The 13,075-nt window shown below is 40.1% G+C and overlaps 2 protein-coding genes across 2 annotated transcripts; one reads left to right on the top strand and one right to left on the bottom strand.

Moving 5' to 3' along the window:
• Positions 1-66: 66 nt before the first annotated feature.
• Positions 67-2,815, bottom strand: C8Q69DRAFT_437845 (putative ATP citrate lyase, subunit 1). Its single transcript, XM_028628582.1, has 6 exons — positions 2,668-2,815; positions 2,444-2,604; positions 2,266-2,382; positions 2,019-2,208; positions 868-1,963; positions 67-812 (listed from the first exon to the last, which is right to left on the bottom strand). The coding sequence occupies exons 2-6, from the start codon at positions 2,584-2,586 to the stop codon at positions 379-381; spliced, it is 1,980 nt and encodes a 659-aa protein (XP_028481677.1). The 5' UTR covers positions 2,587-2,604; positions 2,668-2,815; the 3' UTR covers positions 67-378.
• Positions 2,816-3,654: 839 nt separating this feature from the next.
• Positions 3,655-5,522, top strand: C8Q69DRAFT_101429 (putative ATP citrate lyase subunit). The gene is made up of 2 exons (XM_028625012.1): positions 3,655-4,278; positions 4,373-5,522. The coding sequence occupies exons 1-2, from the start codon at positions 3,838-3,840 to the stop codon at positions 5,387-5,389; spliced, it is 1,458 nt and encodes a 485-aa protein (XP_028481676.1). The 5' UTR covers positions 3,655-3,837; the 3' UTR covers positions 5,390-5,522.
• Positions 5,523-13,075: the final 7,553 nt, after the last annotated feature.

The following is a 13,075-nucleotide window of genomic DNA, read 5'->3' as shown; positions in this document are numbered from 1 at the left end:
AGTTCTGTTGTCATCGGGGGCGATTACATCGATAGGTCTACCTCAGCTTTAATAATAATAGAGGTACTCATTGTTCAAATGAAAGAAATTGTTCTACTTCTAGGCGGCTACCTAACCATCCTGTCCCAATACCAGATTATTATGTTTCATCCACACCCTCGGCACATGCGTAGATTCGTCAGTTCCATCAGCCCAGCCATGACATATCTGGACTACAGATTTTAATAGGGAATATAACAGCAGAAGAAAGAAAAAGAAACGTTCCGACCATAGTAACTCCGACGTTACCGAGGAGACGAAATATGCTCTACCGGCTGATGGACCTCCGAGGACATCGTTAACCCCACAATCAACTTCCTGAGCCGACTGCAGGTGCGATTAGACGCTAACTTCGACACGGCCCTCCGCACCAGGGGCACCCTTCTGGATGGTGGGCAGCAGGTAGGTGATGTCGTCCCACGGGTGTCTGTACAGACCAGTGCGGAGTCTCTTCTGGTCGAGGTAGTGGGCAATGAGACCGATGCTGCGTCCAAGGACGAACAGACCGTTCAGGACACCCATGCGGAGATAGTCCTCAGCCTCCTCAGCGGAGAAAGCACCGCAGTTGCGCATCAGGTCGACGAAGCAGACAGCCACACAACCGTCGACGTTGAGGATCAGGTTGTCCTTCTTCGAAGTAGTGACCGTCTCGACAGCAATGGCATAGTCGAGCAGCTTGTGGCTGGGGAAGTGCTTCAGGACGAACTCCTTGACCAGCTCGACACGCAGGTCAGGGTTGTTACGGGACTTGACCTTGTGGCCGATACCGGGGACTAGATCAGAGTTAGCCGCTGTGGAGATACGCAGTTTGTCACAGAGTCAACTTACTCAGCTTGTTCTCCTTGCGCATGGTGTCGACAAAGTCACGGGGGCTGAGGCCCTTGTCGAAAGCCTTGGTGAACTCTTCAGCGGCACCGTCCAGGGCACCACCGAATCGGGAGCCGATGGTGAGCAGACCCGAGACGAGAGCGCTGATGAGATCCTTTCCAGCTCGAGTGGTGATGATGGTGTTCATAGCGCCAGACACGGCAGGACCGTGGTCGGCAGTGAGCATGAGAACCATCTCCAGGAACTTGCTGGCGTAGGCTGGCAGACGACGGCGGAACCACAGCAGAGACATGACACCACCAATTCCAATGTCCTCCTTGAAGACATCGGAGATGGGCATACCAGCGTACAGCAGCTCCTGGCCACGGTCATCGGAGATGGTGGAGATGAAAGCAGCAGGCTTACGGATGAGACCCAGCTCCTGGGCCCACGAGTAGTCCATGGGGATCTTAGGCACCTGAGGCTCAGGGCGAGGCACGATAGTACCGTTCTTAACGAGGTTCTGGTACACCTCAGCGAGGAGCTGAGGCAGGTCCTCGAAAGTGTCCGGGACGTGGATGCCAGCCTCCCGCATGTGCTTGTTCTTGCTCACAGCCGTCTCGAGGTCAGAGTTGGCAGAAGCACCAGCGTGACCGAACTGAACCTCCGTCTTGAACATACTGGCACAAGTACCAATGGCCCAGGCGACGACTGGTTTGGTGATGGTGCCGTTCTTGACAGCCTCAATCACACGGTATTCTTCAACACCACCCACTTCACCGAGGAGCACCAGGATCTTACACTCCGGGTCTGCCTGGTAGCGCAGCAGGTGGTCAATGAAAGTAGTACCGGGGTAACGGTCACCACCAATCGCAATACCCTCATAGACACCATCCGTGTTCTGTGAGATGATGTTGTTCAGCTCGTTCGACATACCACCGGACTTAGAGACGTATCCGACGGAACCTTTGCGGTACAGCTTAGAGGCGACGATGTTGTCCATCATACCACCAGTGTTGCCGATCTTGAAGGCACCGGGCTTGATACCACCGACCGTCGCAGGTCCGATGATCGTAATACCCTTCTCCTTGGCCGTCACCATGATCTCACGTGCGCGCTGGGCGATTGTTAGCCATTGAAGCTCAGTGACGGCGTCGACGGGTCAGACTCACTCTCTCGGGGACACCCTCTGCGATGATGGCAATGCTCTTGATCTGGGGGTACTCCATCAGCTCCATGGTGGAGCTGTAGACGGATCGCGACGAGGCGAAGTTGACGACGGTGTCGACATCCGGGTGCTTGGCCATGGCCTTGCCAACGTCCTGGTAGACGGGCAGGAGGGTCTCGCTGGTGCCCCAGTACCTATTGACGGTTTAGTTCCCATCAAGTCGCAAAATCACGCGCATTGGTAGCTCTTACATCTTGCTCACGAACTGACCACCAAAGGTGTAGATGATACCGGCCACGGAGGGGGTGCTGCGCTTGCAGATGAAGTCAAAGTCAAGCATGCCCTGCACGGCTCTGGGTTGCATGCCACTGGATTGGGTCAGTTCTGCGCCATTGAGTCTGCGCGGAGTCTGTGGGACGTGGAACATACTATACGAAGCATCTCGTCTTGTTGTGGAAAAGAGTGTGTTCGAGGGGCGACCGCACGCGGCTGGGGGGGTCGAAACGAGTGATGTTGTCGTTGGCGGATTGCACGCCATTGGCGGTGCTGGCCAAAGGAGCAACAGACGGCATGGTGAAGGCAGTCGCTCTCTGTAGAATTGGACTCGATGTTAGCTTGGTGTTCCCACAGTGGTTCTCACAAGAGAGTCTCACCTATCTATCCGTACGATCCGGCTACTGAGATTATATGAGATGCCCTTGAGCTTTGGTAGTAAGACAACGAAGAGCTCGTGGGGAGGGAGGGGTGATGGAGGAGAGGATGGACAAAATATGAAGGACCGCGACGCGGACTTATTGATTGATGAAGAGGAAGAGGAAGAGGAAGAAAGGGGAGAGTCGAGGAAAGAGACGACGGAGGGATTGACTGGGAGCGGGTTTTACAGGCAGCCAGAAAACGGCCGAGAGACTCAACAAATGGAAGTGATGCGGTCTCGAGCTTTGGGGGGAACCACCGCTGCAAGGCGGCGTGTTCAGGACGAGCCACCGTCAGCCGCTGCGGGTTTAGCTTGTCCCCAATGGATGGGAGCATTCGTGGGCCTGGCAATTGCTCACCGATGCGCCCGTCTGGTAATAATGTAATTCATTATTGATTAATTTTGGCAGAGAGAGCTGGTTCTTTCCGCGCGAAAAAGCTCCGGTGGGGGTGACATCCCCAGGCGAAAAACAACAAGAGCAGAAAACCCCCCGCGTGCCATCGCAATATACTCTATGTCAACTGCCATTGACTGTGTCTATTTATTATTATTATTATTATAATTGTTGATATTATGATTATGATGATTATTATTATTATGATTGACCTGGGAGTCATTCCCTCTCCGTACGGGCGCGGCGCACAGTCATCGCATTCCCATCTCTCACTCCAGCAGAGACCAGACCCGGCAGATCCCCGCCAAACCAACGAACGCCCTAAATTAGCGCCAGTCACAGACCCCCCGGTGGGCACACCCGCATGACCCACCGGCTCAACAGACCATCCGCATCGCCAAGTGACAATCCCACCATCTTTCTGCCCCCCCCCTTCTTCTTCTGCTTCCTGGCACTGGCAGGAGCTCAGCTTATTTTTTTTTTACACGCGTTGGGACTGCAAACTCCAAGTCAGCTCCGTCTCGTCCGCTTTATCTCACCGTGCGCTCTCCTGCTTTCTTTTTTCTTTTCTCCTGGTCAGCATACCATCCAATTGTTCTCTGTCAGGACAGTTATTTACTTCCGTTCTGACCTTCCTCCTTCCCCCTCTATCGATCTATCTATCTATCTGTCTTGTTTTCCCTCCCCCCCCAATAGCTCTTTTCCCCTGCACCTGTACACGACCGCTCCTCCACAATGTCTGCAAAGTCAATTCTGGAGGCCGATGGTAAGGCCATCCTCAACTACCACCTCACAAGAGCCCCCGTCATCAAGCCCACGCCTCTGCCACAGGCAGCTACTCACAATCCGCCCCCAAAGCTCGCATCCATCTACTTCCCTGAAGATGCGGATGTCAAGGGAGTGCTGGACCAGGCTGAGGCCACTTACCCGTGGCTGCTCACCAAGGGCGCCAAGTTCGTCGCAAAGCCAGATCAATTGATCAAGCGACGGGGTAAGAGCGGTTTGCTGGCCCTGAACAAGACCTGGGAGGAAGCCCGGGAGTGGATTGAGGCGCGCGCGGGCAAGGACGTCCAGGTTGAGACCGTCAAGGGAGCTCTCCGCCAGTTCCTGGTCGAGCCATTTGTGCCGCACCCACAGGAGACGGAATACTACATCAACATCAACTCAGTGCGAGAGGTAAGCAACCGATGACTCATCCGAAAAAAAAAAGAAAGAAAGAAAGAAAAAAGAAAGAAAATCCAATTGTAAGTCATGCGACTAACAAAAGTAGGGTGATTGGGTCCTCTTCACGCACGAGGGTGGTATTGACGTGGGTGATGTCGATGCAAAGGCTGAGAAGCTGCTCATCCCCGTCAACCTGAAGAACTACCCCTCCAACGAGCAGATCGCTGCGACGCTGTTGAAGAATGTCCCCAAGGGCGTCCACAACGTGCTTGTTGACTTCATCTCCCGCCTCTACGCCGTCTACGTCGACTGCCAGTTCACATACCTGGAGATCAACCCTCTGGTCGTCATCCCCAACGAGGATGCCACCTCCGCGGAAGTCCACTTCCTCGACCTGGCTGCCAAGCTGGACCAGACTGCTGAGTTCGAGTGCGGCACCAAGTGGGCCATCGCTCGTAGCCCGGCAGCCCTGGGTCTGGCGATCACCAAGAATGAGGGCAAGGTGACCATCGACGCCGGTCCCCCAATGGAGTTCCCCGCGCCTTTCGGCCGAGAGCTGAGCAAGGAGGAGAAGTTTATCGCCGACATGGACGCGAAGACCGGTGCCTCCCTCAAGCTCACCGTTCTCAACGCTAGCGGTCGTATCTGGACCCTGGTCGCCGGTGGTGGTGCGTCCGTCGTGTACGCCGACGCCATCGCCTCTGCTGGTTTCGTCAGCGAACTGGCCAACTACGGAGAGTACTCTGGTGCTCCCACCGAGACCCAGACTTTCAACTACGCTCGCACTGTCCTTGACCTGATGCTGCGTGCGCCTATGCACCCAGACGGCAAGGTCCTCTTCATCGGTGGTGGTATTGCCAACTTCACCAACGTCGCGTCGACCTTCAAGGGTGTCATCCGCGCTCTGCGCGAGGTCGCCCCCGTCCTCAACGAGCACAAGACTCAGATCTGGGTCCGTCGTGCCGGTCCCAACTACCAGGAGGGTCTGAAGAACATCAAGGCCGTCGGCGAGGAGCTGGGACTCAACATGCACGTGTACGGCCCTGACATGCACGTCAGTGGCATCGTGCCGCTGGCGCTCAGCGGCAAGCAAACCACTATTAAGGAATTCGGATCTGCATAAAGTTCATGCTTTTAAAGATATCTGTGCTTTTTTCTGTTTATGATCGATGTTATTAAGCTCGTACGGCATGGCACGGTATGGACGGTTTCCGCTGGACGAATACTCGAGATACGGAAGAGCGATGGGCGCTCTGCTGCTTGAACGTCCTCAACGCGCTGTCGATCGATATAGTCCGCTTTTAATAATAGAATTGATGAGACGATTTATCATATACATTTTCTTCCTAGATTCTTTTGCAGTATAAGTTTTCGTAGGAAGTAACTGGCATGACCGAGAAGCAGAAAGAAAAACAGAGAGTCCATTTCACGCGATTTCACGTGCCACAACACCATGATAATTTCCCTATCCTATCTCAGTATTTGTATAGCCCGCTACGGTCACCAAATGCAAGAACCAGCGCCAGCAACATCATCAGCACAAGCATAATAGCCACTATCATCACCATCACCCTCACCACCAAGAACAGTATACAAAAGTAAATCTCACAATAAAGTTGTACCCACAGGTGGGGTATACATCAAGCTGCACCCCGGATCTTCAGGTACAAAGTGGGCTGAACTAGAAATGAGGGGCGAGCTTTTTTAGACTTCCCGAACGGATAGCAGATCGGATCTGGCAGATCAGGTTCTGCTTCTTATTTTAAAAAATGAAAATCCGGGGGATCTGGGGGGGTGCGTTGTTGTGGGATAGTTTCCATGTCTCCGAAGTGGGTGGTTTCGGACGAACGGAGTTGGATAGGATTGGGGATGGGATGGGTGGGTTGTGGTTGGTTGGATGGGGTGGATGTGGGTGGATGAGGTAAGAAGGAAAGGAAGAACTTTTATTTTTTGGAACTTCACTTTTTTTGATTTTACTTTGGATCTTTTGTTTGGATGTTTTGAGGATTGGGATTGGGAATTGCTTTGCGAGGGACTCATGGATTTTGGGTTGTGAGTCGGGTACCTATTGGGAAGGGAGAGACGGGGGTTGCTCGTGCTCGCTGTCTGTCTGTCTGCCTGTCGGGATCGAGGATGGATAAGATAGGTTTTGGTATGGTCGTCTTGTGAGTCGTGGGATGGATTTCTTTTTGGACTGGAGATATTTTTGCCGTGGATTTTGGATTCGTCTTGTTGGTTTCTTGCAGTTTGGGTTTTTCTTCGTTGTCTCTGTCTGTTTGATCGTTGTTCTCTGCCTACGTTCCTATGAAGGCAAGTTCTCTCCTTCTCCTGCCCTCAGCAGGTGATTTTGGCCCGTCCAGCTGCTGGTCTGCATTCGCAGAAAGAATCGTTACTGTTGCTTTGTCGTCTTTACAAAAGTGTCGAGGTACCATTACCCGGAACCTGGCAACGCTTTGAACTGGGAGATATCACTTCTCCCCGTCGGGTGATCCGGCTCAACTCGATCTCCTATCTTATCGGAATCAGAAAAGGAATCCCAAAGAATCATCAATCGTCCTTCGCGCTAGACCGAGATCACGAGCAGGACTGCCTACTACGTGCATCGGTGAAGCTCCGAGCCTCGGGGATTATTATCAACGGCGCAACGCACGACTGCCACGCGCCAAAACCTTCAACAACGGGCTTGTTCCAGATGGATCTAGCATCGCCAACGCGATCGTGAGCGTCCGTGCTGCCAATCTGCCGCATGTTCGGCTTGCATGGGATGGTCAGTCAGTGAGTTCGATAGCTTGGACGCCGTTGCAACCACCATCTGCAACCTTGAGCCGTAAGCGGCCGTTTCTGCAAGACGATCTCGATGCAAGGGACGGCAGTCAAAGCATCATCTCATTCTCCACTTTGTTCCAAGAAGCATGTTGCTATTACTACTAACGAACGAACGCAAAGTCAAAATGAGATTCTAGAAGCCCATGCTGTGGACTGGGGATTCTTTACAGATTATGGTTTTTTCCCTGCGGCGTCTCCACATGCCGTTGTCCAGAGGGATACTCGACTATCGAAACAATGGGCTATCCGCTTGCAGAACGTCCCCGAAAACAGATCGTTCTTAGAACTAATCATCTGGTAGTTCTGTTACATTCGCCTTGGACCTTGGTTGGAATCTTGGGACGTTGAGTCCGTTTTTGCCATCTCACCGCCCGCGCCGTGGGGGTTTGCCGATGCTGTACTAATCTTGTCAACCAAGACATAGGGAATCTTGCTTCCCTAATTGATTTTGTGCGTATGAGGTTTCTGAATTGTCACATTTGACTTTCTGAATGGGACGTTTATTGTGTGTCGGGCCATATCCTGGGTACTTAAGACGAGGACGTTTCCGGATGCGGGCCTAGTGAGCACTCAGGAGTCGTTCATTGTCTCGAAGGCATATTGATGCACGAAGTAACCAGCAGCTTCTCATAATCTACAAATGTCCTTGTGGACCTTTTTTGGAGGGGAGGAGATTTCCAGGTCTTTTTTCGGGTCGAGGCGAAAAGCTGTCAAAGTCTTCCTCTGTTAGGATTATGATAGCTAACGTAGATAAATATACCGGTTCAGGTGATAACTCTTATAGAAAGTAGAAGTTGTCCTGAAGGAAGTCGTTTTCAAGAGCACTGCAAATAACAGTACTACAGTAATGAAATGTGTGAAAATATATATTTTCAGATTAACTAACTACCCAGTAAAGCGAAGTATTCTATGGCTAAACGATATTTTGTCAGATCCCGCGGCTCCTACAGGGGGCGAGCTGCAAACCTGCTGAGTTCCGCTGCTGTGTCACCTATATAAACCGGATAGCAGCTGTAACGGGATACTACCTATATTAATCTATATAGAATTAATAAAGATAAAAAAAGAACTATAGATTAGTTTAATTAGATATTTAGTTTAACTCAGAATAGCTAAGGCATTTAGATAGAGTTATTAAATATAAATAGCTAGTAGATTTTAGTATTAATTAATTTTCTAAATAATCTAGAGATTATCTCCTTTTTATATACTTTCTTAAAATTTTTACTTTTATAATCTTAGATCTTTATAAATTATAAGCCTAGAGTCTTACTAGAGCTTTAGATCTTATTAGGTAATTTTAATATTATATTATAAACTATTAAGGTATAGGCTTAGAGAGCAGGTCAGAATAAATAGAATAAAGTAGTTAATACTAGGATTAGCTACAGGATCTTTATCTAGCTGATTTAGACTAGAACAGGCTATTACAGGCAGGCTTAGTAAATAAGATATAGCTTAAAAAGCTTAAATTTAAATTAAGCTATATGCTAAAGATATTTTTATAAAATTATATAATTTCTTATATAATCCCCTATACTAGCACTATAATAATACTCCCCTTCTTAAAGTTAAGCTTTATTAAAACTATTCTTAAGCTTTAGCTTATTTAAATAGTAGTAATAAAAGTTTATAATAATTTTTTAAATATATTATAAATAATATATAGACTCTTTAGTTAAGTTATTATAATCTAATTATTTAATAATATATTATAGTTAAAAACCTTTATACCTATAATATTTCTATTAAGAGTCTAAAATATCTTTAATAACTTATTTCTTAAGGCTATTAACTTTAATAGATAATAATAAAAGTTATTTTTATCTAGATATAGGGTCTTTAATAATAGAGTAAAGCAGGCTAATATTAAATATAAGATAGATATATATTAAGATAGGTAGGTTAAGCTAATAAATATATAGGCTAATAATCTTAATAATATAGAATAGGCTAAGATTCTTCTAATTAAGTTTTTTTTAGGGATATTAAATATAGATATTTTAAATATTTAATTAAATAAATTATCTTATATAATAATAGTAGGCTAAGATTTAGCAATAATTAGTCTGCTCTTTATAATAGGCTTAGGCAGTATAGATTTAGATATAGATATAATTTATAATATCTTATATCTTTTTAATAAAGGTTTAATATCTTTAATAATAGGCTAGTTTATAGGCTAAATAGGCTTAAATCTTATATATAAATAGAACTTATAATTAATAAAAAAAATAATATTTTAATAATCTTAGAATAATAGGAGTTTAATATAAACTTAGCTAAAAATAGCTAATTAACTTAATTATCTTATAAATAGCTAATATAGGCATATAGATAATATTTTAAGATAATATTTATTTTTTTAATTTAATTATTAGTCTTAGGATAATAAATAATAAATAGTAGGTTTATAATATTTAAATATTAGATTAAGTATTTTTAAAAAGTAATAATAAATTAAAGGCCTTAATTAAATATTATAGTCTTTAATAGCCTATAAAGCTTTTATATATAGCAGATATATAATTATACTACTCCTTTAATATTGCAGATAGCTTAGCAGGGAATAAAATATTTTATCTTTATAAGTTAGTTTATAGTAACTAATATAATATTATAACCTTAATAAGATATAAGTTTAATAATAAAATCTATTAAGATATCTTGCTAAAAATATTTAGGAATAAAGAGCTAATATAAGACTTCTTAATAGCCTTTATTTAAGAGTATAATATAGTAGTAGATATAGTAATTCTAGGTTTAGCAATTTATATATTAGTATATATATTAGCTAATAATACTTTTATAAGATTAAGTTATAAAGCTTATATTTTTTAAGATATTTAGGTATATACTTATTATAATATTTTTATAATAAATAGGCTTTTAGCTTATTATAATTAGAAATATATAGATAGTCTCTATAATATAAATATTTTCTTCTTTATTAGTAGTTAGCTAGTATAATCTTAGGGTAATAGTTAGCTTTATAATCTAAGGCTTATAGAATAGACTATATTAGGTTATTAAATAGATAAGCTATATTTAGTAAGTCTTTAATACCTAATAAGTATTTTAATTTATTAAGCATAATAAGAAAATTTAACTAGTCTTATTTAATAGGCGGGGCTATTTTTTTAATAAGTTAAATAATCTTTTTAATAGATTAAATTATCTCCTTAGTAAATTAAATAATCTTAATAAATTAATTAAACAGCAGGGTAAACTAAATAGCTTCTCTAGATTAAATAGATTAACTTTTTAAAATAGGTTAAGCAGGTATTCTTATAGATTTAGTAAGATTTCTAATCTCTTAAGCTATTAGATTAGCAAAGCAGATATACCTTATTATTTAATTTTTAATAATAGCTTCTAGTTTTAGAGATCTTTAAATCTATAGGTTAAGATTCTCCTTTTTTAAGACTATCTAGCTTTAATATTATAACTATTTATCCCCCTTCTTAAAGAGATTTTTTAACCTCCTAATTAAGATATTAGGCTTTACTTCTTATTTTTTAGGATAATATATAATTTAAAAATTAAACTAAGATAAAAACTTAGATTAATAGGCCTATTATTAGTTTAGCAGCTTAATTAATATAAAATATTTTAGATTATAATAATCTATAATAACTTTAATTAGTAATAGTATATCTTTAAGCTTAAGGTATTATTTCTTAAAGTAATAAATAATTGCTAATAGTTCTTTATTATAAATCTTATAATTATACTCTATAATAAAAAGCTTCTTTAAAAAAATATAATAGGATACAGAATTCCTTTATTATTATACTAGAATATAACTCTAGCTAATATATAATTAAATAAATTAATTTTAACTATAACCTTATAGGTTTAATTAAATAATTTTAAGATTAGGGCTTAAATAAATACTTCTTTTAGGGCTTTAAAACTAGACTAATAGGCAGATATTTAATTAAAGAGGACTTCCTTTTAGGTTAAATTTATAAGCAATATAATTATCTTAGAAAAGTTATAAATAAACTAATAATAAAAGTTATTAAACCTAATAAAGACTTATATATTAATTATATAGATTAGGGTCTTCTATTTAGTAATTATTTTTACCTTATTTAAGTCTATCTTAATATAGTCCCGGCCGATAATAATACTTAAAAACTTAGTCTTAAAGATAATAAACTTATACTTCTAGATCTTTATATATAGGCCTACTTTATATAGCTTCTATAAAATAATATAGATATATTAGATATATTTAGAATAGATTATACTATATATTAAGATATTATTAAGATATGCGGTATAAAAGATATTAAGGTAATCTTATAGGGTATTATTAATAAACTATTAAAATATTACTAATACTCTTATTAAGCTAAATAGTATTATTAATAATTTAAATAGGCTAAGTTAAGTATAGAAGGCAGTTAAATATTCTTATTCTTTCTTAATATAAAGATTATTAAATATAGAAATAATATTAATCTTTATAAAATACTTTATTTCTTTTAAATTATTTAGAGTCTCCTTAATTAAAGATAGGGGGTATTAGTCTTTAATAATTATTATATTTAAGGCTTAGTAATTTATATAGATCTATATCCCTCTATTAGGCTTCTTAATAAATAGAATTAGAAATATAGCAGGTAATAAGTTTAAATAAATAAATCCTTTTTTTAGGTTTTTTTTAATCTATTCTTTTAAGACCTTTAATTTATCTTAAAATATAGTATATAGGGGTTTAAAAGGAAGTAACTTCTTCTCCAGCAGCTTAATATTATAATTATAAAAATAATATAATAATAGACGCTTAATCTCCTTAGGAGAAAAGATATTAATATAATCCTTAAACTCTTTAGGCAGCAGGCAGGTAAAATCTTTTTTCTAGACTTATTTAATCTTTAGAATAATATTTAAGTCTTCTAAAATAATTATAAATATTTAAATATTTTTTTAGGCATAGGTAAAATAGGCGGCTAAAGAAATAAAGGCTATATTTCTCTTTTCTAGTTCTCTAGATCTTAGGGGCAGATATTAGAGTAAAGCCTTTAAGAGAATATTATATAGGGTAGATATCTTAATTAGCTTTAAAGATATATTATAATTCTTTTAATAATAATTACTATTAAAAATAATATTATAGACAGTAAATTATAGATATAGGTTATAATATTTTAATTAAGAGAGTCTTAAAATAATAGAGTAGTGCGCTAGTTAAATAATATAGAACTTAATATCTTTCTTAAAATAATTCTTAATTCTTATATTTATCTAGATATAGTATATAATCTTCTTATTTTTTAATTCTCTTTTATTAAATATATATAGGATAATTAAGCTCTTTAAGAGAATAGGCTCTAACTCTTAATCTTTAGCCTATCTTTAATTTATAAATCCTTATCCTTTAGCTCTAATATTAAGTAGGGTATAAGTTAGTAAATAGATCTTCTCCTTCTTCCTTTTTAATATTATAAGCAATATTATTAATTTTAATTATTATAAATATTTCTTAAGGTTAATTCTATAAATAGTAATAATAGAGATTTAGATAATATATAGTTTTTAAGCCTAGCTATAACTTATTTTAAGCTTACTCTTTTTACTAAAAACTAGCTGGGGGATAAATTATATAAGTCTAAGAACTAAATTGCCTAAGAAGTTTAAAGACAGGGTTTATATATAGCTATAGTCTAAATCTTCTAATAGTTATTTAGATATAGGCAGTCTTTAATATAATATTCTAGAGAGCTATAATAGAAATAGGCATTAGTTTTATAATATAATAGGCTATACCCTCTTCTGCTTAGGCGTTTAAAAATATTTAGGTTTATTAGATTATACAGCTGCGCTAAGGCTAATTTACTTTTTTATATAAGGCTTCTCTAGGGCTAATTATTATATCTTATAGCTAGAGTAAGACTTAAAGTAAGTAAGGAAGATTAAATATATTAAATAGGTTTTAAAATAGTAATATAAATCTTTATAATAAAGGGCTAGT

This window comes from Paecilomyces variotii (genome assembly GCF_004022145.1).
Source record: "Paecilomyces variotii strain CBS 101075 chromosome Unknown C8Q69scaffold_14, whole genome shotgun sequence".
Classification (NCBI taxonomy): domain Eukaryota; kingdom Fungi; phylum Ascomycota; class Eurotiomycetes; order Eurotiales; family Thermoascaceae; genus Paecilomyces; species Paecilomyces variotii.
This window is presented reverse-complemented; position numbering and strand designations above follow the sequence as displayed.